The 24,018-nt window shown below is 40.1% G+C and overlaps 1 protein-coding gene across 1 annotated transcript in view; it reads left to right on the top strand.

Moving 5' to 3' along the window:
- XPNPEP3 (X-prolyl aminopeptidase 3) overlaps positions 1-23,388 on the top strand; it is a 41,739-nt gene extending 18,351 nt beyond the window's left edge. Inside the window, exons 4-10 of the mRNA XM_068971718.1 lie at positions 1,681-1,883; positions 9,212-9,274; positions 10,396-10,509; positions 16,633-16,718; positions 17,864-18,044; positions 19,108-19,228; positions 23,222-23,388. Of these exons, the coding sequence (XP_068827819.1) occupies positions 1,681-1,883; positions 9,212-9,274; positions 10,396-10,509; positions 16,633-16,718; positions 17,864-18,044; positions 19,108-19,228; positions 23,222-23,388 (935 nt within the window). The remainder of the gene's footprint in view (positions 1-1,680; positions 1,884-9,211; positions 9,275-10,395; positions 10,510-16,632; positions 16,719-17,863; positions 18,045-19,107; positions 19,229-23,221) is intronic.
- The last annotated feature ends 630 nt before the right edge of the window (positions 23,389-24,018 follow it).

Below are 24,018 nucleotides of genomic sequence, written 5' to 3' on the forward strand. Positions count from 1 at the left end.
TCATTTGCTAAATCTTCATAGATTATTAATTCAGAGACTGTCTGTTCTAGTGTGAAGTCCCAGAAAGAGGATTTTAATGTGGAGGATGGACATGGGCCACTCTTCAAGATTACTGACCAGTCTGTTGACCCTTGCCTACTACTTACCGTACCACTTTTGCCAACTCTTCAAAAACGGGCAGTATTCTCAAAGAATGATTTATCGTTCACCAGCAGCAGAAACACCTGGTGATGCATTATAGAATTACAAATGCAGTATAGATACTGGAAGTGAAAAATCTGGCCCCCATTTCATACCTTCTAGCAGAATCTGCATTTTAACAAGATTCTCTGGTGGTTTATGTACACAGTTGAGTTCATGCCCCTTGAAAAACGTCTCTATGTTTATTCTGGTAGAATTGTGATCACTCAATGTTTTGAGATTCCTTTTCTAGAACTTTTCAGAATGTATACTACATTATAAACTATCCTTAGTGATTCTTATACATCTACAGCTCCAGGAAGTATTTTATTTTTTAAAGTGTCCAAAAGTCACATAGAGCCAAATTTGGTAAATAAGATAGATGGTCAAGTTATAAACTATTGATTTTAGACAAAATAAGGTATTTGATTGTAAAATTTCAGTCCGATATTCTTGTAAGATTTATAAACATTTCTGAAGTCATTCTCTAATTAAAAGAGGATTTCAAAATTGCTTCCAACAATCCTGGATTGAAAGTTTAAAATCTAAAAAGGTTTTAAAAGCCTAAAAAGGTTGGCCTATGATTTTATAAAATGACGGCAAATAGTCATGGTTGTTTTACTTTTTAAAAATTACAACAACTAAATTTCTGTTGAAAGTAAGATTAAAGTTTTACATGTAGTCTATATTTAAAATCGTTTTTATTTTAAAAAGTGAAAATATTTTGGAAATTGTATCACTAATGCATACCCAATCAACATTTTTAGGGCTTTTCCCCCTCTTCTGTCCCAAGTCCATTGTATGAAACATAGAAATCTTCAGATTTAAATTGTTGGGAATACTACTCATAGGTTTCGGTCAGAAAATAAAAAGGGGGGAAAACAAATAGAGACATGGTCTAAGCGGAAAAAATTTTCATGGTGTGCCTTATCTTGTCTCGAGCAAAAGTCAATGATTTCCTTGGGTCTGCAAAGTGAAAAGGTGAACTGTGGTTATCTGTAATGAGAACACATGGCAGATGAAGGAAGACAGGTATTCTGGATGATTGTGGATTTTCGGCTGTGAGACCCCCTCTCACCAGTACTGAGACTGTTTGAAACTAAGGGACAGAGCACTTTTAACCACGAGGTTGTGAGCTGAGTACTTTTTCTGTCCTTCTGTGTTCAGTTATTTAACAGTACCTCTAGCTGACTTGTGGTGTGGAGAACAATTGTCAGAATTGTTCTTAAACAGTTAATAAATAATCAAAGCTTGAGTAAAGCTCTAGTTTCATCTTTTGTCTTTACAAAAAAACACTGAGGTTTGAGGGTGGAAAAAGCCGTATATCCAGTCTCAGAATATCTTGCCATTTTCAGGAAGGGCCTTCCCAATGACTTAGGTCCTGAGAGAGTGTGTTCAACCCTTTAGAGTTTATACTACACATTTTGAAATAGTTTTGACTCTTCAAGTCTATGACAGGTGGTATTTCTTGTTGCTGTCTTATTTTAAATCTGTTTTAAGCTGAGACACATACACTGTGGTATGACTGGATGAGGCCTGCTCACAAACAACTCCACTGTGACTACATGCAGCAGCTGGCAGAGGTCAAAGCCAGGAGCAAGAACAAGGTTCGGGCTGTGCAGCAGCTGGTACAGCGCCTCAGGCTGATCAAATCTCCTGCAGAAATTGAACGGATGCAGGTTGCTGGGAAGCTGACATCACAGGTATGGCTTCCTACCAAAAAAGTTCTTCCCCAGTTGAAAAAGTCCAGCTTTTAGGGTTCAGTGAGCACCCTGAGGTTGTGTACCCAGGGCAGTAGTCTCACGGCACATGGACATACAGCTTCTGCTTTGATGTTTACCGAGTGTGTCTAGAGACTTGTGCAGTACTTAGGAAGGCAAATTAGATATCCTTCTTGTGTCTTTTTATCCAATATCTTAGTTGTTTCTCTTTGGAACAACATAAGTTAATTCATTTTATTTCCTTTCCTTATCATAATTATAGTAATAGTGGCAGGGCTTATCAAAGTAGATTCATGGGACCTAAAATGACCATGCTTACAAATTAATCAGTTTATTACAGGAGGAGGGCACAGTTTACCAACAGCATTAACGTGAGAATAGCTATCACAGCCAATGTCTGTCTCACAGCCGTGTCCAGAGAAGCTGAGTGCAGGCTCCTGTTGTCCTTCCCCAGTAAGGACCGGGCAAGGTGCATTTTCTCTGGGGCTCAGGAACCACAAATGCATGCATGGAACACCTCGGAACCAGGAAGCCCCAGGAATCTCAGCTAGGGATTTTTGGATTTTGGTCTCATTGGCATATTCCTGCTCTGTAACAGCTCTCACAGAGACCAAGTATAAACCTTTGATCTCATCAACATAGAGTAGATGACATTCTACCGTCATATTGTGGTACCTCTTTTAAACCATCATCACAATTGATGACTACATAATGTTCATTTAGACTATAATTAATCAGTTTTTCAAGTTCAACCTGTTAAATAGTCCCGCAGTTTGCTTCCCAACATAGCTCCTCTATAATAGATCCATCCTATGACGTGAGAATCAGAAACAAAAAAAAAAAACCCAAAACTAGCTACATTTGTATTGTTTCATATAGTCAAACACAGAGCTCTCTCATCTCTTGTCCATTTTGAGAATGTATGTCGCTCTGGGAATATGGGAAGTGTGTTTGTTACATTGGCTATTGTGTAGCTCTGTTTTAGGCTCTTCAAAAGAGAAAGAGATTTCATCAGAGCCCTCCACCCCAAGGAGCTTCCGAGTCAAGGCTAGGAGAAATAGTATTGTCTTGCTTTAAGCATCTCTTGAGGCACAAAATTACATTAAGTTTTCCCTTTTATGTCACCCATTGATTGCTCCCTTGAAACTGTTTTCCGTAGTGGCTTCACCATTTGACATTTCTGCTAGCAATATACAAGGGTTCCAATTTCTCTGCATCGGCACCAACACTTGTTTTTTGGTTTGGGGGTTTTGTTTTGTTTGTTTGCTTTGATGATAGCCATCCTAATGGATGTGAAATGGTGTCTTGGGCTTCCTTGTTGATCCAGTGGTTAAGAATCTGCCTTGCAATGCAGGGGACATCGGTTCAATCAGTCCCTGGTCCAGGAAGACCCCACATGCCCCGGGGCAACTAAGCCAATGAACCATAACTACTGAGCCCATGCACCGCAACTGCAGAAAATTGCGCACCCTAGAGCCAGTGCTCTGCAACAAGAGAAGCCGCTGTGATGAGCAGCCCTTGCACCACAACTAGACAGCGGCCCCCACTTGCTGTAACTAGAGGAAGTCCACACGCAGCAAAGACTAGAGCAGCCAAAAATAAATAAATGATTTTCACACACACGAAAGAAATGGTATCTCATTTTGGTTTTGATTAGCATTTTTCTAGTCACTCATTGAGCATCTTTCTGTGTGCTTATTGGACCTTTATATATCATCTTTGGAGACATGTCCATTCAGCTCTTTTGCCTATTTTCTAATAGAACTATTTATCTTTTTGGTTTTTAGTTGCAGAGTTCTTAACATAGTATTCTGCATACTAAACCTTAAGAGATAAGGGTCTCTGATTTTTTTTTTTTTTTTGTCCTCCATCAGACAGTTTACCATACTTGAATTATCTTAGTTGTAGTGTGTCTCAGAAGCCTCACTGGTTCATTAACAGTGGCGCAAGTTTCTTTGGTTAGAGCTCCACCTGCTGCCCAAAGTGAGTGAGACTCGTCTGAAGAAGAGTGAGCTTTGTCAGACCGAAGCCGTCCATACCTGCCCTCAGTTTGCGATTCCTTTCCAATCCATTATGCTAGCTGTTAAGGTTCAGATTTATCTTTTTCAGATTCCACTGATTTAAAAGCCAGTACTACTTCAAACCAGCAGTGGTTTGGCAGTCACCCAAGCTCAAGAGTTTTATTTTCATCCCTCTTATCAGAATCATCCTTTTTCTTTCAAAATAATTTCTTAACCATGTATTTTAAGAATAACTCAAGTATGCTGGAACAATTGGGTGTCCACATGTGCAATAACGATGTTGGACCCATACCTCACACACATATACAAAGATTAACTCAAAATAGATCAAAGACCTGACCTTAAGAGCTACAAGAATATAAAGCTCCTAGAAGAAAATACAGGGCTGAATCTTTATGAATTTGAATTTATTAAATATGACACCAAAATAAGCAACAAAAGAAAAATAAATAAAATGGATTTGATCAAAGTTAAAAATAGTTGTGTTTCAGAGGGCATTTTTCAAGAGTGTAAAAAGGCGACCTCCAGAATGGGAGAAAATGTTTGCAAGTCATATATCTGATAAAGGTCAAGTATTCAGAATATGTAAAGAATTCTTGCAGCTCAAAAACAAAAAAGGAAAGCCTATGATAGTCCAGAGGTTAGGACTCCACACTGTCAATGCTGAGGGTGATGGTTCAATCCCTGATCAGGGAACTAAGATCCTGCAAGCCTCTTGGCACGGCCAACAGAAAAAAAGGACAGCCCAATTATAAAGTGAGTGAAACTTGAATAGACATCTCTCCAAAGATATACAAATGACCTAAGCACATGAAAAAATGTTTTAAATATCATTAGCCACTTAGGAAATGCAAATCAAAATCAGATACCACTTCATACCTAATAATATGCCTTATTAAAAAATAAATAACAAATGTTGAGCTTCCCTGGTGGCTCGGTGGTAAAGAATCTGCCAGCCAGTGCAGGGGACATGGGTTCAGTCCCTGATCAGGGAAGATCCTACATTCCTCGGGGCACCTAAGCCTGAGCACCACACTGCTGAGCCTGTGCTCTGGAGCTTGGGCATTAAGAGAAACCAGCACCATGAGAAGCCCGTGCACCGCAGCTAGAGAGTAGCCCCCACAGTAGCCCCCACTGGCCGCAACCAGAGGAAGCCCGCATGCATAATGAAGACCCAGCACAGCCATAACTAAATAAAAATCTTCCTTAAAAATTAACAAGTGTTGGCAAGGATGTGGAAAAATCGGGACCTTTGTACATTACCCTGGTGGCTCAGACAGTAAAGTGTCTGCCTACAATGCGGGAGACCTGGGTTCAGTCCATGGCTTGGGAAAATCTCCTGGAGAAGGAAATGGTACCCACTCCGGTATTCTTGCCTGGAAAATCCCATGGTCAGAGGAACCTGGTAGACTACAGTCCATGGGGTCATAAAGAGTTGGGCATGACTGAGTAACATTTACTTACTTACTTGTACATTACCAGTAGAAGTGTTCAGTCACTGTGGAAAATACTTGGGGGTTCCTGAAAAAAAATAAGTAATTATTATATGACCTGACAGTTCCTCTCTTAGGTGTATACCCAAAAGAATTAAAAACAGGTGCTCAAACAATGGTGGTGGTGGTTTAGTCACTAAGTAGTGTCCAATTCTTGCGACCCCATGGACTGTAGCCTGCCAGACTCCTCTGTCCGTGGGATTCTCCAGGCAAGAATACTGGAATGGGTTGTCATCTTCTCCAGAGGGTCTTCCTAACCCAGGGATTGAACCCAGATCTCTTACATTTCAGGCAGAATCTTTACCGACTGAGCTATGAGCAAAGTTGAGTCACCATTGACAATAGCCAAAAGGTGCAAACAACTCTTATGACCATCCATTGATGAACGGATAAGCAAAATGTAGTGTATATATCTATACATACAGTGGAATGAATACTGGTCAGCCGTAAAAAGTAATGACATACTGATACATTCCACAACATTGATGAACCTTGAAGCCATTATCCTAAGTGAAGCAGACCAGACACAAAAGGCGACACGTTATGTAGTTCCGTTTATGTGAAATAGCCAGAATATGTAAATTCATAGAAACCAAAAGCAGGTTGATGCTTGCCAGGGCCTGGGGTGACAGGGATATGGGGAAAGTAACTGCTTATTTGGGTAGGGCGTTTCTTTTGGGGTGGTGAAAATGTTTTTAAACTAGACAGAGGTGGAAGCTGCCTAGCATTCTCAGTAGACTAAATACCACTGAAGTGTTCCACTTTTTTTTTTTTTTTTTTTGGCCACGAGGCGCAGCATGTGGGCCATTAGTCCCCCAACCAGGAGCCAAACCTATGCCCCCTGTGGTGGAAGCACAGAGAATTCCCCGAATTGTTCACTGTTAAATTGGTTAATTTTATGTAATGTGGATTTCATGTGGGGTTTAAAAAAAAAATGAATGAATGAATTTAGATGCCAGATGTACTAACAAATGGCAGTTAAACGGGTCAGTTGTTAAAGACAGTGGTAGTGCTCACCAGTCTTGAGTTACCAAAGGAGAAGGGCACAGCGGGTCGAGAAGCAACAGAGCTAGACTTGCAGCAATGGACTGTTCCAAGTTGGGAAAGGAGCACGTCAGGGCTGCATATTGTCACCCGGCTTCTTTAACTTATACGCAGGGTACATCATGCAGAATACTGGACTGGATGAAGCTCGAGCTAAAATCACGATTGCGAGGGGAAATAACCTCAGATAAGCAAATGATACCGCTCTAATGGCAAAAAGTGAAGAGGAACTAAAGAGCCTCTTAATGAAGGTGAAAGACGAGTGAAAAGGCTGGCTTGAAACCCAACATTCAAAAACTAAGACCATAGTATCCGGTCCCATTACTTCATAGCAAAAGGGGGGAAAGTGGAAGCAGTGACAGATTTTATTTTCCTGGGCTCCAAAATCACTGCAGATGGTGACTGCAGCCATGAAATATAAAAGACGTTTGCTCCTTGGAAGGAAAGTTATGACAAACCTAGACAGAGTATTAAAAAGCAGAGACGTTACTTTGCCGACACATATGGATATGAGAGTTGGACCATGAAGAAGGCTGAGCACCAAAGAACTGATGCTCTTGGATAGTGCTGAGAAGACTCTTGAGTCCCTTGGACTGCAAGGAGATCAAACCAGTTAAAATTTTCGATTGATTCAGAAAATCAACCCTGACTGTTCATTGGAAGGATTGATGCTGAAGCTGAAGTTCCAGTACTTTGGCGACCTGATGTGAAGAGCCAATTCATTGGAAAAGACTCTGATGCTGGGAAAGATTGAAGACAGAAGAAGGGGGCAGCAGAGGATGAGATGGTTAGATAGCATCACCAACTCAACAGACATGAATTTGAGCAGACTCAGGGAGATTAGTGAAGGACAAATTAGTGAAATGTGCCTGGCACACTGCAGTCCATGGGGTCACAAAGAGTCAGATACAACTTAACCACTGAACAACAATAACCCATCAGCCAGGTCTAGAGTACAGGCTCCTGTTGTCCTCCTCAGTCAGGACTGGGGAAGATGAACTTTCTCGGAGGCTCTGGAACCACAGATACACACACAGAACACCTCGGAACCAGGCAGCCCCAGGAATCTCAGCTAGGGATCCTAGGGTTTTGATTGTGTTGGTATATTCCTGCTATGAAGCAGCAAAGCCCTTCAGAGGTCCCAGAGAATCCAAGAGCAAACCAGTAATTTCACTGTTATCAATACTGATAAGCTGATAACAGACTGCTTGGAAACTCCTCTCAGCACTGTTAACCAACATGGTTCAGACCTTGACTAGGGTCAGTGCTAGGCAATGTTGTCCTAAAATTCAGAAGGAAGAAAGTGGAAGTGTCAGTCACTCAGTTATGTCCAGCTCTGCGACCCCATAGACTGTAGCCCATCAAGCTCCTCCACCCATGGGATTCTCCAGGCAAGAATACTGGCGTAGGTTGCCATTCCCTTCTCCAGGGGATCTTCCCAACCCAGGGATCGAACCTGGGTCTCCCACATTGCAGGTGGGTTCTTTACCATCTAAGCCACAGGGAAGCCGTCTTAGAAGTATTAAGTCTGGTAATTCCTTTATAATCTACCAATTTAGCAATGACAACAGAGAATTTGCCCTTATTTTTCTTAATAAACAACTTCTAGCTATCAGTGATTATATTCCTTCAGAGTTCCCAACATTCTAATCTAGAATGTTTCTATAAGACTTTTGATATTTGGGCAAAATAGTTTCCTTAAGAATAGTTACACTAGGGCTGGAAGGTGGGAGAGGGGTTCAGGATTGGGAACTCATGTACACCTGTGGCTGATTGATGTCAATGTATGGCAAAACCAATACAGTATTGTAAAGCAAAATAAAGTAAAAATAAAAATTTTTTAAATGAATGATAAAAAAGAAAAAAGAATAGTTACACTAACAAAAGGGTTAAAAAAAAAAAAAAAGAATCTTACAGAAAAACCTGGACAAACTGTTTGGCGGACCCAGGAATCCCCTGTGATAGCCGCACTGCATGTGTGCCGTGTTTCCTATCTTTGTAAACATCCGGGTCTGCAATTCCTCACTGGACCTCGTTTCAAAAAGGATTTTGATTAGCTTACATGGATACATAAAATACAAGAGAACATAAATTCATGGTAGAGTTGAAGAAAAGCAAGATTTGAGGGGAATGGAGCTAAAACAAAATAAAAACCAAAGGCACATTGTGTAAGATGTTACAGAAAAACCCAAATGAACTTATTAGCCAATCCAATAATTAAATTACTGATATTGTAGGCCGGTGGTTCTCAACTGGGGGCAGTTTTGTGTTCCCTAGGGGACATTTGGTAACATCTAATTATCACAGTTAGGGAATGCTACTGTCATCCTGCATTGAACAGGATAGCCCCCAAAGAATAACCTGGCCCAAAATGTTGATAGTGCCAAGGCTGGGGAACCCTGCTGTAGGCTCTACCAGTGAATCCATAATTGCATATATTCTAAGGCTGTAGAATCATTTTGAAAGATAAATGACAAATGTGTTTCCCTGCCGCTTATTCTAGCATACAGTGTATATTCTAAGTGGGAAGGTTGAATGCCCTTCCACTAAGTCTGTCATCAGCCAACTATTCTGGAAAGCAATATTTTCCCCTTTGGAAAGCTGTATTATCACGCCCACAAAGCCATAACTTCAGGTCAACAAAGTTGGGGAGAACCGTGTTTTTCATTTGAGCTCCAGTATTTTGAATGTTAGGATAAGCAGCGTAGTTAAAATGGAACTATGTTCTTTTCTTCCTTCCTTCTCTTTGCAGGCTTTTATAGAGACCATGTTTGCCAGTAAAGCCCCTGTGGAAGAAGGCTTTCTTTATGCTAAGGTGAGCTTTAAATGCCTGGCGAAGTTTTGTCAGAGGCAAATGTACTTTCTTGATTTGCATATGGCATCCAGTTGGCTTTCATTGACATGACTAGGGTATCCATGAAGAGGATTTGGTTCTTAAATGTCACTGGTAATTTATTAGATGAGTCTGGTAGCTCAGATGGTAAAGAATCCACCTGCAATGCAGGAGACCCAAGTTCAATTCCTGGGTCAGGAAGATCTGCTGGAGAAGGGATAGAGTACCCACTCCAGTATTCTTGGGCTTCCCTGGTGGCTCAGCTAGTAAAGAGTCTGCCTGCAATGCGGGAGACCTGGGTTTGAGCCCTGGGTTGGGAAGATCCCCTGGAGAAGGGAACAGCTATCCATTCCAGTATTCTGGCCTGGAGAATTCCATGAACTATTCCATGGGGTCACAAAGAGTCGAACACGACTGAGCTACTTTTACTTTCTTTCACAATTAAATGGAGAAAATTGAAAAGAACAGATAAAGAAGGAAGGACTTTCACAAGTGGGAGTTAAGAAGAATCATAGTATTTAGGTAAATGTAAAGGCAGGGAATCCGAGGCGGTTCTGTGGATAGTAGCAGATATGAAACAGCCTCCAGCTTCGTCCTAGGACATAACGAAATTAGAAAATACCATTTGCCTAGCATCCTTTTTCAAATTTCCAGAGCATGTAGGTTGGTAGCTATTTGGAAGGTTGAAATTGGAAATTTAGAGCTCTTGTTAAAAATGCAAGTTGTATTCCAGTGTTTACCTAAATAAGAAAAAAGTAACATGTAAAGTGTCTAGACTATATCTCTGTACTCAGCCTGATCATAAGTTTTCTGTTCTGTCTTCAGGACTTAACTGTTTGAAAATCATAGGAAAGTTAGAGCACTTGGAAGAAAAGAACAGATTTAGTAATAGCGTTGAATAACAGTATTGGGGTGAGAATAAAAGAAATGGACTGAAATTATAGCATAAAACTTTGGTTAAAAAGATGTGATGGATCGTTTTCTGGTATTGACTTAAGTACTTGACTGGAGGTATGGGCTGTTGAAGAGAGACTAGGCTAGGGCGGCCTTAAGGAAATCCTTTCTTCAGTCCTGTATTGTCAGACTTTGCTGCTGTTTTTCAGTTTGAGTTTGAATGCCGGGCCCGTGGTGCAGACATCTTAGCTTACCCACCTGTGGTTGCTGGAGGTAACCGGTCAAACACTTTGCACTATGTGAAGAACAATCAGCTCATCAAGGTGCGTAGATCCCCTTCAGTGCTACTACCTCTGGGTTCAGATGCCTTAGTAGGAAACAGCTGTAGCCTCACAGCCCCTTAACCTTCAGCTTTCACAAGCTAACTGCTGTTTATAAAACCCGTTGTTTATAAAATGCTTTTATAGACATGCTCTCCTTTGATCCTCACATTAGCACTACGAGATAAGAGCAGTTATTAGCATGCCTGTTTAACAGAAAAGAAGCTTTAGGTAACTCATTAATGCAGAGCCAACTATTCTAGTCTAAATCCTCTGCTCATTTCATGTGGTAAAACTCCTTCACTGAGGTCTTGTGCCAACAACAGGCCAAGCTTATTTTGGGAGCAGGCAGATTTTACCAATAGCTTATTAGCTGTGAGGGAACTTATATTTTATGGTTTTCTTCCCAAGTGATTTATAAGTAAAGAATCTTGTATTCCTTTATTGAGTCTACTTTTAATTATCTACTTAAATTTACAGTAAATTCCAAAAAATGAATATAGCAAACATGTAAATTACACATTTTTTTTTCTAATGAATACCCGTGAACCAAAGACTCAACTCAAGAACATTGCCAGTATGTTCAATCTTCTTACAGACCCTGATGCTCTGCCCTCACACAGCCTCCCTCCCAGAGGTCACTAAGCAGTATCCTAAATGTTTGTTTGTCATTCTCTTGGGTTTTTTAAAAAAATAGTTTTATCATATAGACATGATTCCCCAAACAATATTAATTAGTTCTGCCTCTTTATGAACTATTTAAAAATTACATACTGTTATATGTAGTTTTGGGAGCTTAGCTTTTCTTTTTACTCAAGCAGGATAAAATAATTTTTTTCCCCATGTATTTGTATCTGTTTACACTCCTGCCAGCATATATGTATAGTTAATTCTGTTGACCATATTCTCTCTATCCCTTGCTACTATCAAACTTCTTAATTTCTATCATTTTAGTTGGAATAAGACATTGTGGCCTTAAATTCCGTTGCCTCTATTCCCAGTGAAGTTAAGCATCTTATCTTGTGGCACAACTGGTTCCAACTTGCTCATGTGTTGTTTAGTATATTCTGATTTGTGTACATGAGTGAGATTGTCTTATAATTTTTCTCTTGCTGTCTTTCTGGTTTTCACATCAAGGTGTCAAACAGTTTGTTTTTTAATATTATAAAATGATTTGAATTAACGTTCCTTGAAAATTGGTTAGAACGTCCTGTGGAATTATTTGGGCCTGATATTATCTCTTATGGGCCTTTTAACTGTGGTTCAATTTCTTTAATATACTGAGACTTTCTATTTATTTTTACATATCTTAATTGTAAAATGCAACTACTGGGAAAGTAGTTAAACCATAAAGGAAGAGTTTAATGGGTAATTTTAAAGACTCGTGTAACCATTACCCAGATCAAGAAATAGCTTGCTGGCCCTCTGGGCCAAATCCAGCCTTCCACTTTGTTTTTTAAATAAAGTTTCATTGGAACACAGTGATTTCTGCTCCCCTACCCCCACCCCATGGGCAGAGGTGAGTAGTTGCATCAGAGACAGTATGGTCCACAAAGTAAATATCACTAGCCCTTTACAGAAAAAACTTGTCAGCCCCTGAAATAGGGCCTTACTGTGCCCCCCACCCCCAAACAGCTTTTTCTCCATGCGGTCTTTGCCCTGCCTATGATAGCTCCTCCTCTCCCTGATCGGGTAACCACTCTGCCAGTGTTGATAGTGATCGTGTCTTTGCTTTTCTTTTTATTTTACAATTAGTAAATAATGTAGTTTCACATTATTTGCTTTGGTTTCAGTTATGTTTGAACTTTATGTATTTGAAATACTATGTGTGTTTTCTTTCATACAACAGTATGTTGTTGCATGCCACTAGTTTGTTCATTGTAATAGCTAAAGTGTGGAATAGCAGTTGAAGTGTGGTTTATGAAGTTAAATCTATTTTCATAAGAATGCTAAGATGTTACATGCTCTTTTTCACTCTTACTGTCTCTCAGCTGTACAGTTAAGTATCCCAGAGGTTTCATGACATGAAACATCACTCTAAATTGAATGCAGAAGCAAATATGAGGAGACTCTAGCTGTCTTCTATTTTTCTATGCTAAATAGAGATTTGCAAAAATGTAAAGCAGTGCCACTTTTCTAACAATAATTTTTAGAAAAAGTTATTTTCATTAAAAATGTTATTTTAGCATATAATGAGTGGGTTTATTATTATTTTTAAATGAATAAATATTATAAACTTTTCTGTTTTAATTTCTTTCTGTGATAAATATCCATAGATGGACATTTATATATTTTCTGGGTTTTTACCATTATGAAGAATATTCTGTGAACAGTATATGTTATCAAGATTGCCTAAGGAACACCTAATAGTGGAGTTGCTGAGTCATAGGGTATGCATATTTGCAACTTTGGTAGAAAATGCCTAGGACATCCCTGGTGGTCCAGTGGTTTAAACTCTGCGCTTCCATTGCAAGGGGCTCCTGATTGAGAAAGTTCTGCATCCCACGCAGTGAGGCCAAAAAAAAAAAGAAACTGCCAGACGTTCCCAAAGTGACTTTATCAATTTATATTTCCATTCTTCCTGAAACAGTTTTGTAGATTATATTTTTCTAGTATTTCGTCCAAGTTTTTAAAATTATTCATAGAATTATCTTACGTTTTAATCTTTTGTGTTTGGAATTAATTACACTTTTACATTCTTTTTCTTTTCTTTTGTTTTTTGTTTTCCTTTATGTACCTTTTTACAGTCTTGAACTATTTTTGCCTTCTCTTTTTTTCTAATAAAACTTAATAGACAGTTTCTTTAAAAGTAAATATACATATCCCTATGAACCAGCAATTTCTTTTGTAGGTACTTTTCCAAGAAAAATTAAAACATATATCCCCAAAATGCCTTGTACAAGAATGTTGATAGCCAGTTTGTAACTAGGATATTAGATGAAGACGTTGCCATGTGGTATATCCTTACGAGAAAGGAGCAAACCACAGCACTACCAAGAGCACAAATGACCTCAAAAGAAAAAAATTGCAAGCTATGTGATTCTACTCCTGTGTTCATATGGAGTTCTAGAATAAGCAAAACTCATCTATGGTGATAGAAATCAGATCAGTGGTTGCTTCTGATGGGGCGTTGACTGGGTAAAAGTGTGAACATACGGTTACCTGGGTATATACATTTGACAAAACTTAGTTCTGTACACTTCAGATCTGTGCAAAGAAATCTCAGTAGAGGTTTGCGGGTTTTTATTCGTCTGTGAAAGTCAGCTTCACATACCATTAATGCTATTTTGTCTTTGCTTATTATCTTACCACACTGTGTCCTGGCCTTTGTTAATTTTACTCTTCTCTCTTTATGTTCATTCTCTTCTTCTTTCTCTAGCTTCTTAAATTAGGTGCTAAACTCTTTTTTTTTTTTTTCTTTTTTTTACTGTGACATGTGACTTATAGGATCTTAGTCCCCTGGCCAGGAATCGAACCTGGGCATTGAAAGCACCTGGTCCTAACCATGGGACCACCAGGAAATTCCCTAAATTCATTAATTTTCATCCTTTTTTCCTTTCTAAGCATGATTATTTAAGAATTAATATTTCACTTTCACTATATTCCATGTATTTTCTTAAAGTTGTCATATTTATCAAATGTTATAAACAATATATTGTACTGTTTAAAATAATAATAAAATGAACAACCATATATCCACCATCAAGGATAGAAAGAACACTGCTGGAACCTTAGAAGCTTCTAGGCAATCACATGCACATCTCCCTTTCTATCTCCTATCATCCTAACAATTATTTTAACCATTTTTTGGTTTTTCTTCATAGTCTTACCACCAGGGTACCTGTTCCTAAACAATATAGTATTCATTCTTGGAAAACCAGAGAATAAGCACAAATCTAGCTTTATACGGCAAGAAGACGTATTGCTGTTATTAGAGCAAGTAAGAAATAAGGGAAAATGGTCAAAAACCTATAGGTCATAGTCTAGCTTTGGTTATCTAAAAGTTTTCAATTCAAGTTACCGGGCAAGGTTATCAACAAGCCACAAGAAACGCAGGGTATTGGAAGGGCTCTGCTCTTGACTGGCTAGTAGGAGCCTGGCACAGTTGTGGTCAGAAAGACCGCAGGCTGCCCATGGTTCTGCCTCAGGGCTTACCACAGCGACGTGCAGCTGTCAGGAAGAGGTCACAGCAGAGGCTTTAAACAAACTTACCTGCATGTTCATCTTCCCTTCTTAGCTCTTAGACGGCCTTTCTGGGATCACCTTCCTTCCACCTCAGCTTCCTTTAGATGAAGGTATATAGCTGATAAACTTGTTCCACCTTCGTTTAGCCAAAGCAGCTTTATTTCATTCTCATTCTTGAGAAATGGCTATGCTGAGAAAACCATCCTAGATTGACAGTTATTGTTAGTCATCAGTTTTAATATATTTTTACTCTCTTCTGACTTTTTGCTGATCTTAGAAAAGAAAATAATTATTATTTTACTTTGGGAAATTTCTTTTTGCTACATTAAGATTTCTTTTTCTTTGGTATTTCTCAGTTTTATTGTATTTCTAAGTACAAATTTATTTTTACGTGTCTCATTATGATACCTTCTGGTTCCTGAATCTGTAGATTTGTGTCTTTATCAGTTCTAGGAAATGCTCAGACATTTCTTTAGATATCACCTCTTCCATGTCTCTGTTCACTCCTGCAAGGACTTCAGTTAGATGTGTTGATAGGTTAGACCTCTGTTCTGTTTCCGGTAAGCTGACTTTTCTTTCATGTTTACATTGGTTTTGTCTGTCTCTGTCATATTCTAGGGGATTTTGGTAGGTCTGTCTTCTAGGAAACTAAACTTTTTCATTTGTCTAACCTACTCCTTCAGCCATCCACCTAGTGTTTTATTTCAGCAGTAATTTTTATCTCTATTCCCTTCAAATCCACATGGTTATTTTTTAGTTGTCACTTGTTGCTTGTTAACCTTATCTCTTTAAACATTTCATGACAGCAGTTATGTCATGAATTCCAGATAATTCCATCACCTGGAATTCTGGAAGACCTGAATTTGGTATGTGGTGTTCCTGCTGAGTCTCGCTGACTGGGGCCTACTGTCTCATGTGCTTGACAGTGACAGCCTCTGGTTGTGAGCTCATGTTTGCTTGTTGTTATTTTGGGGAAATTGTGAAGTCCCAAATTTGGGAGCCATTTCCTCTAAATATTATTCGCATATGCTTTTGTCAGAAGTGAAGTGGGTCCTGATGACCCAGGGCCCTGTTATCCCCTGTGAATGTCGTGGGTTACTGAAGGAATCTCCTGCTCATCTTCCCCACTCTGCAGACACTTTCCTTCCTATGTACTGTAATACTTACTTATCACTCCCAGCCCTAGTTTCAGTTCTGGGCTGTTTTTATTCAAGGAAAAAAAGTCTTTAAGACATCTCTTACATGATGTAATGTCAACATTTCATAGAATCTATTTTTACCCAGAACTGAGTTGTTTTCTAAAATTTAGTCTATATTTTGCCAGAAATAAAAACCACATTCATTCTTACCATTATTATATATGTATTTATCTGACCATTATTCTAGTGTGTGCCAAGTTCTGTGCTTATTTAGATATGAATGAGATATGGCCTGTCTTCAAAGACAGAAACAGAAAATTTCAGGATAACGTGACAAGTGGTAAAACAGAGATTTACGCAAAGTGGTTTTTTTTTTCTTTTTTTGCTCCCACCAAATGTTTTGATGGAGAGCAGAAGAGGGAGTGATATTCTAAAGTTAAATGGGTAAGTTATATGTGAATAAAGGCCTTGGATACTGACTTACATAGGTTTTTTTTTTTTTAATTAATAGTGACAGAAGTAACATTTATGATGTGCTGATGTTCACATCTAGTAATTCAAACCCAAGCACTATGGTTCCAGAGCCAACACACTTAACCACTCAACAGTGCTGTCTTTCTTGACCCAACATGAATTCATATGGAACACTTAGATGCTGTTTCTTGTGAGAAGGAACCAGAGATTAGTCTCCTTTAAATTGGAACTTTTTTTTTCTTAATGAAAGGCATAAAGAGTTTAAGTTAGAAGATACAACTGACAGTCATAAAGTCACCTTTGTTTACCTGTCTTATTCTTGTTCCAGGATGGGGAGATGGTGCTGCTGGATGGAGGCTGTGAGTCTTCCTGCTACGTGAGTGACATCACTCGTACCTGGCCTGTCAATGGCAGGTAGGGCTGCTACAGATCCCACTGCTTCTTAGGAATATGAGTTAGAAAATGGATATGTTCGGAATAAAGGACTAAAATATACAGGGTCTCTCCAGCTCAGGTTAACTGCCTTTACAAAGCTCCTGATTCTTTTCTGAGACTGCTTTATTCATCATATGATGAATGAGGCATGTAAAGATACCTAGTTAACATGTGCACACACTTTTTAAAAAAATAAATTTAAAGTTTTTACTTTTCTGATCGCAAAAATAATATTTAGGTTTTGGTAGAATAGTTTGGCCATGTTAACCCTCCACAGATAATAATTATAGAATCTGGACAAAATATTAAAAACAGCATTTAGAACTTCTCTGCTGGTACAGGGGGTAAGAATCCGCCTGCCAGTGCAGGGCACACAGGTTTGAGCTCTGGTCCGGGAAGATTCCACATGCTGTGGAGCAACTAAACCAGTGCGCCACAACTAGTGGGCCTGCATGCTGCAATTACTGAAGCCCGTGTGCCTGATGCCTGCACTCCACAAGAAGAGAAGCCACTGCAGTGAGAAGCCTGCACACCGCAACAAAGTAGCCGCCACTCTACAACTAGAGAAAGCCAGCCTGCAGCAACAAAGACCCAGTGCCACCAAAAATAAAATAAATAAAAATAAAAACAAGTGTCTGAAGACACCAGAGAGCTTTCTAAAAGCTGGCAGCAACTGCAGCTATAAGTCTGTCCTTGAAAGAAAAGCTGTAATTGGTAAGATGTAAGTGGTTAGAGTTTTCCTCCATTACTGCTAAAGAAATGATTATTCTAAGGACACGCAGAAACTAGTAAGTTACTAGTAGCCAAAGTATCGACTAGTTTATCCCATGACATCTGCTTTGCCTGTAAGAAGTAGATCTTTAGACAGTTTTTTTCTTTGGTTGGTTGGTTGGTTGACTGGTTGGTTTTGTTTGTTTTGTGTTTTTTAATGGTTAAAAAAAAATGGGAAGGATCAAGGTTCAGCCTAATCTGGCCGTCTAACTGCATTCATAGCTGGGTGCATCTTCTCACTTCACCATGTCTATCTGTTGACCGTTGAGAGTTTTTCTAATCAAACTTAGAAGAAAACTCCCTGCAATATCAGGCCGTTCCAAATTCTTGTTCTTGGGTTTCCCTGTCACCAGGTTCACGGCACCTCAAGCAGAGCTCTATGAAGCTGTTCTCGAAGTCCAGAGAGATTGTCTGACCCTCTGTTGCCCTGGAACCAGCTTGGAGAATGTCTACAGCATGATGCTGACATTGATAAGCCAGAAGCTAAAGGAGTTGGGGATCACGAAGAACATTAAGGAGAAGAATCCCTTCAAGGTATTTCACTTCCTTCGATCCCAGTTCTTCAGAACACCTGACATGCTGCTTGGGCTTTATCCTATGAAAAGCTAATTCGATTTAGAAACAGGAGTTTGTGATTCTTCTGTAAGAGGGACTTTGAACATAGAGGAAGACAAAAGGCGCAGTACTTCTTTCTCCCAGAAGATGGCGGCACATGCAGTTCATTGCATGCTGTGTGACTAGCTCAATCTTCAGAAAACATAAAATGAAGTCTGGTATAGACAAGGTGGAAAAGGACAGAAAAGGGAGGAGAGGTTAACTCTTTAATTCTTTTTTAATGATTTTGAAAAACTAGGGGTCGAAGGGTGAAGGTGTGTGTGGCTTCAGTAGCATTGCTGAGACTTTTAACAGTATCCTCACTTGCCATGTCTTTAGGGAATTTCATCTGCATCCAAAGTGTGATGGTATTGAAGAAAACTTGAAAGATTCAGTTTTAAATTAAGATGCCAGGTGGTCAAGCCAGACAGACCAGTAAGGTATCTCTTATCTCCAAGTTAGACTGCCAGGGCTTCTTATATCAGTAGGGAAGAAGCTGTAATTCCTCCTGTTCATGCCAACAAATCTTTAATTAACAGAAGTACTCAGGTTGGTAAATGCCTCATAATTACTGTGTTATATGACATTTCCTACCTACCCCACAAGCTGCTGTGAGATACTTAGGGTCTCCAGAGAAGGCTCCTTGAGAGGGATGTGGGCATGTTGGAAAAAGAACTGTTCTAACATAATTATCTCCCCTCCCCGCCAGAAAAGAAATTTTCACTTTCCATTGTCATTGCTGGGGCGACCCCAGTTAGCATGTGTGTAGTGTGAAGTAGTAGGAACAGAAATGTGGATTCGTTATTAACAGAATGCCATTGGCAGAATTACACACAAGAAGTAGCAGTTTCAGTCTCTCAAGCATTAGCCCAAGGATAGATGACACAGGCGGTAGAGCTCAGGGCAGGGGGCAGTATTGACACGTATCTCATGGATTTACACAGGCCCAACTTTGCCCCTAAGGGTCATTGCTCTGATAACACTGTGGTCATATCATTTCCAGGCTGCTCGAAAATACTGCCCCCATCATGTTGGCCATTACCTGGGGATGGATGTCCACGACACTCCAGACATGCCCCGCTCCCTCCCTCTCCAGCCCGGTATGGTAATCACCGTGGAGCCAGGTAAGGGGAGGTGCCAACAGCCTCCCATCCGCTGGGACGCATAATCCTAGTGTTAGATAGAAGGGCAAACACTTTCTTCTTATGTGAACCAATGTAATTAAATTGGAAGAAACAGGAATATGAATCTCTCCAGTATAGAAGGGGACTTTATTTTAGATCCTCCTTGAGCTTTTTTATTTAACATCACACAATTTGTTTAATTTGACTTCTCCAATAAACAACAGATGGGGAATACTTCCTATCAGTAGATATTAAGAAATAAATATTTATTTTAACCCTGCCTTTGCCAGGACCAGTTTGTACTGGTCTTCCTTTTGTGGTGGGCTGCTGACGCTTGTGAACCCCTGGCACTTTCCTTCAGAGATTCTCAGATTCCCCACATTCACAGTTGCAGCTCCTCTGCAAACTGCATGGAACTGCCTGCATTATTCCACTCTTCAGTATCCAGACCCTTTCTCCTGGGCTTCAGAGAGAGCGGGCAGTCTGATGGTTCCCCAGCCTGAATGATGGTAGGCGTGGGGCAGGAGAGAAGTAGAGGCCGTGGTGCAGTGTGAAGATGGAGACTACAAGTTAGTTTTAAACACAGATGCTGTTTCTCTCATGAAAGCAGATCTCAGTCTTAAATTTCAAGTGTTTTCACATCTAAATTATATAAGTTATAGCTGGGACACGCCTTTTAAGCTCCCCTTTGAGCCCAGGCGTATGTTGCTATCTGTGGCCTTATTTACCATTTAGTCCAATCAAGTTGCCACTTCCTTAGACTTTGACTACACTTTCCTTTGTTGATCCTTTTCTTATCACAGAACAGCATCTGTGAGTATAGAACAGGAAATTTACAGTTTCTTAAAATGAAAAGACCTGGGATCTGTCTGATTTTATGATTAGAAAGGGAAGCTTGGCCTTTTAGAATTTTTCAGATGTTCATTAAGCTCTTCCTTTTTCCCTCTTTATATCATGTGCATCAGTTACACTTATGACTTATTTAAGTATTTCTGCAGCTTCTCGTTGTTGAGACTAATATAAGTGTTTTTTAAATACATGATAAAATTCTATATGTCCTTATTTTTGATAAGTGCCCTTCTTCCAAGGGACTGTTAGACAAAGAAAGAATGCATTTATGTAATCTATTAGTTCCCAGCATATATTGACATACTCATAAAGTAACTTTAGTGGCTTATTTGAGCCATTAGCACGTGACAGAATCATGATCAACATTATTGTAGTTGAAGAGATCTTGAAGACTAATAACATAAAATAACTACAATAATAGTTCTAGTAATGTTCAGTTCAGTTCAGTCGCTCAGTCGTGTCCAACTCTTTGCGACCCCATGAATCGCAGCACGCCAGGCCTCTCTGTCCATCACCAACTCCCGGAGTTCACTCAGACTCACGTCCATCAAGTCAGTGATGCCATCCAACCATCTCATCCTCTGTCATCCCCTTCTCCTCCTGCCCCCAATCCCTCCCAGCATCAGAGTCTTTTCCAATGAGTCAACTCTTCGCATCAGGTGGCCAAAGTACTGGAGTTTCAGCTTTAGCATCATTCCTTCCAAAGAAATCCCAGGGTTGATCTTCTTCAGGATGGACTGGTTGGATCTCCTTGCAGTCCAAGGGACTCTCAAGAGTCTTCTCCAACACCACAGTTCAAAAGCATCAATTCTTCAGCGCTCAGCCTTCTTCACAGTCCAACTCTCACATCCATACATGACCACAGGAAAAACCATAGCTTTGACTAGACGGACCCTAGTCGGCAAAGTAATGTCTGTGCTTTTGAATATGCTATCTAGGTTGCTCGTGACTTTTCTTCCAAGGAGTAAGCCTCTTTTAACTTCATGGCTGCAGTCACCATCTGCAGTGATTTTGGAGCCCAAAAAAATAAAGTCTGACACTGTTTCCACTGTTTCCCCATCTATGTCCCATGAAGTGATGGGACCAGATGCCATGATCTTCGTTGTCTGAATGTTGAGCTTTAAGCCAACTTTTTCACTCTCCTCTTTCACTTTCATCAAGAGGCTTTTTAGTTCCTCTTCACTTTCTGCCATAAGGGTGGTGTCATCTGCATATCTGAGGTTATTGATATTTCTCCCGGCAATCTTGATTCCAACTTGTGTTTCCTCCAGTCCAGCATTTCTCATGATGTACTCTGCATAGAAGTGAAATAAGCAGGGTGACAATATACAGCCTTGACGTACTCCTTTTCCTATTTGGAACCAGTCTGTTGTTCCATGTCCAGTTCTAACTGTTGCTTCCTGACCTGCATACAGATTTCTCAAGAGGCAGGTTAGGTGGTCTGGTATTCCCATCTCTTTCAGAATTTTCCACAGTTTCTTGTGATCCACACAGTCAAAGGCTTTGGCATAGTCAAGAAAGCAGAAGTAGATGTTTTTCTGGGACTCTCTTGCTTTTTCAGTGATCCAGCGGATGTTGGCAATTTGATCTCTGGTTCCTCTGCCTTTTCTAAAACCAGCTTGAACATCAGGAAGTTCATGGTTCACATATTGTTGAAGCCTGGCTTGGAGAATTTTGAGCATTGCTTTAGTAGTGTGTGAGATGAGTGCAATTGTGCGGTAGTTTGAGCATTCTTTGGCATTGCCTTTCTTTGGGATTGGAATGAAAACTGACCTTTTCCAGTCCTGTGGCCACTGCTGAGTTTTCCAAATTTGCTGACATATTGAGTGCAACACTTTCACAGCATCATCTTTCAGGATTTGAAATAGCTCCACTGGAATTCCATCACCTCCACTAGCTTTGTTCATAGTGATGCTTTCTAAGGCCCACTTGACTTCACATTCCAGGATGTCTGGCTCTAGATGAGTGTTCACACCATCGTGATTATCCAGGTCGTGAAGATCTTTTTTGTACAGTTGTTCTGTGTATTCTTGCGACCTCTTCTTAATATCTTCTGCTTCTGTTAGGTCCATACCATTTCTGTCCTTTATCGAGCCCATCTTTGCATGAAATGTTCCCTTGGTATCTCTAATATTCTTGTAGAGATCTCTCTAGTCTTTCCCATTCTGTTGTTTTCCTCTATTTCTTTGCATTGATCTCTGAAGAAGGCTTTCTTATCTCTTCTTGCTATTCTCTGGAACTCTGCATTCAGATGCTTCTATCTTTCCTTTTCTCCTTTGCTTTTCGCTTCTCTTCTTTTCACAGCTATTTGTAAGGCCTCCCCAGACAGCCATTTTGCTTTTTTGCATTTCTTTTCCATGGGGATGGTCTTGATCCCTGTCTCCTGTACAATGTCACGAACCTCATTCCATAGTTCATCAGGCACTCTATCTATCAGATCTAGTCCCTTGAATCTATTTCTCACTTCCACTGTATAATCATAAGGGATTTGATTTAGGTCATACCTGAATGGTCTAGCGGTTTTCCCTACTTTCTTCAATTTGAGTCTGAATTTGGTAATAAGGAGTTCATGATCTGAGCCACAGTCAGCTCCCGGTCTTGTTTTTGTTGACTGTATAGAGCTTCTCCATCTTTGGCTGCAAAGAATAGAATCAGTCTGATTTCGGTGTTGACCATCTGGTGATGTCCATGTGTAGAGTCTTCTCTTGTGTTGTTGGAAGAGGGTGCTTGCTATGACCAGTGCATTTTCTTGGCAAAACTCTATTAGTCTTTGCCCTGCTTCATTCTGCATTCCAAGGCCAAATTTGCCTGTTACTCCAGGTGTTTCTTGACTTCCTACTTCTGCATTCCAGTCCCCTATAATGAAAAGGACATCTTTTTTGGCTGTTAGTTCTACAAGGTCTTGTAGGTCTTCATAGAACCGTTCAACTTCAGCTTCTTCAGCATTACTGGTTGGGGCATAGACTTGGATTCTTTTTTATATCTATTATCTCACTTTCACTCCATATTTTTATTGGTAGGTACTGTTAGGATCCTGGCTTTACAGATGAATTGTAACACAAAGAGGTTAACTTAGTTGCCCCAAATCATCCAGTCACTGCCATTTCTGAACCAAACATTCTACTTCTTTTTTCTACTTCTCAGGAATTTATATTCCGGAGGACGACCAAGATGCCCCCGAAAGGTTCCGTGGTCTCGGTATACGAATTGAGGATGATGTGGTGGTGACTGAGGCATCCCCACTCATCCTTTCTGCAGATTGTCCCAAAGAGATGAAGGACATCGAACAGATATGCAGTAGGGCCTCTTGACCCTCACGGTAGCCCACGTGGGTCTCAGGTGCAGGAGGGGTAGACGCAGGCATCTGTGCGTGTGTGCTTTCCAGGGGTCTCTGTGTGGACACTTATTCATGTGTTCCATTGGGGAGTGCTGCAGCTGTGTGAGTCTGTGTGATTGTGTGTGTTGTCTTTTATTTTCTGTGGCTAGAAATTTGGAATAATTGCATTTTTGGACTGTATGTTACTGCAACTTTATTAACATTAATTCTGTAGAAATAATGACCGAGACAAGGTTAATGTTAAGATATAAGGAAAGATGTTGGTTACATATGTTCATGCATTCCAGTTGGCACTTGTGGAAAATTCTCTCCTCTCCAGGTCCTTTCTCTTCTGCACTTTTCCTGAGATCTACCTAATATCATAAAATTTTTGTGTAATGCTTGTACTTCGAGCTAATCACCAGAGTCTGCCTACATTGAAAGCCACCTGTCAGTGATTGTGGGTGGCCAGGATGTACCTTCCATAATACCTGCCTTACCTGTTCAGGAGCCCACGTGAGCCCTCGGGGCACTGGTGTTCTCCAGCCCCATCACTGAGCCACAGTCCAAATTCTAGCAACACTAGCTATCGAACAGAACATTTTTGAGCTTTTCTTACTATTTG

The sequence above is a fragment of the Capricornis sumatraensis genome, chromosome 4 (genome assembly GCF_032405125.1).
Source record: "Capricornis sumatraensis isolate serow.1 chromosome 4, serow.2, whole genome shotgun sequence".
NCBI lineage: Eukaryota > Metazoa > Chordata > Mammalia > Artiodactyla > Bovidae > Capricornis > Capricornis sumatraensis.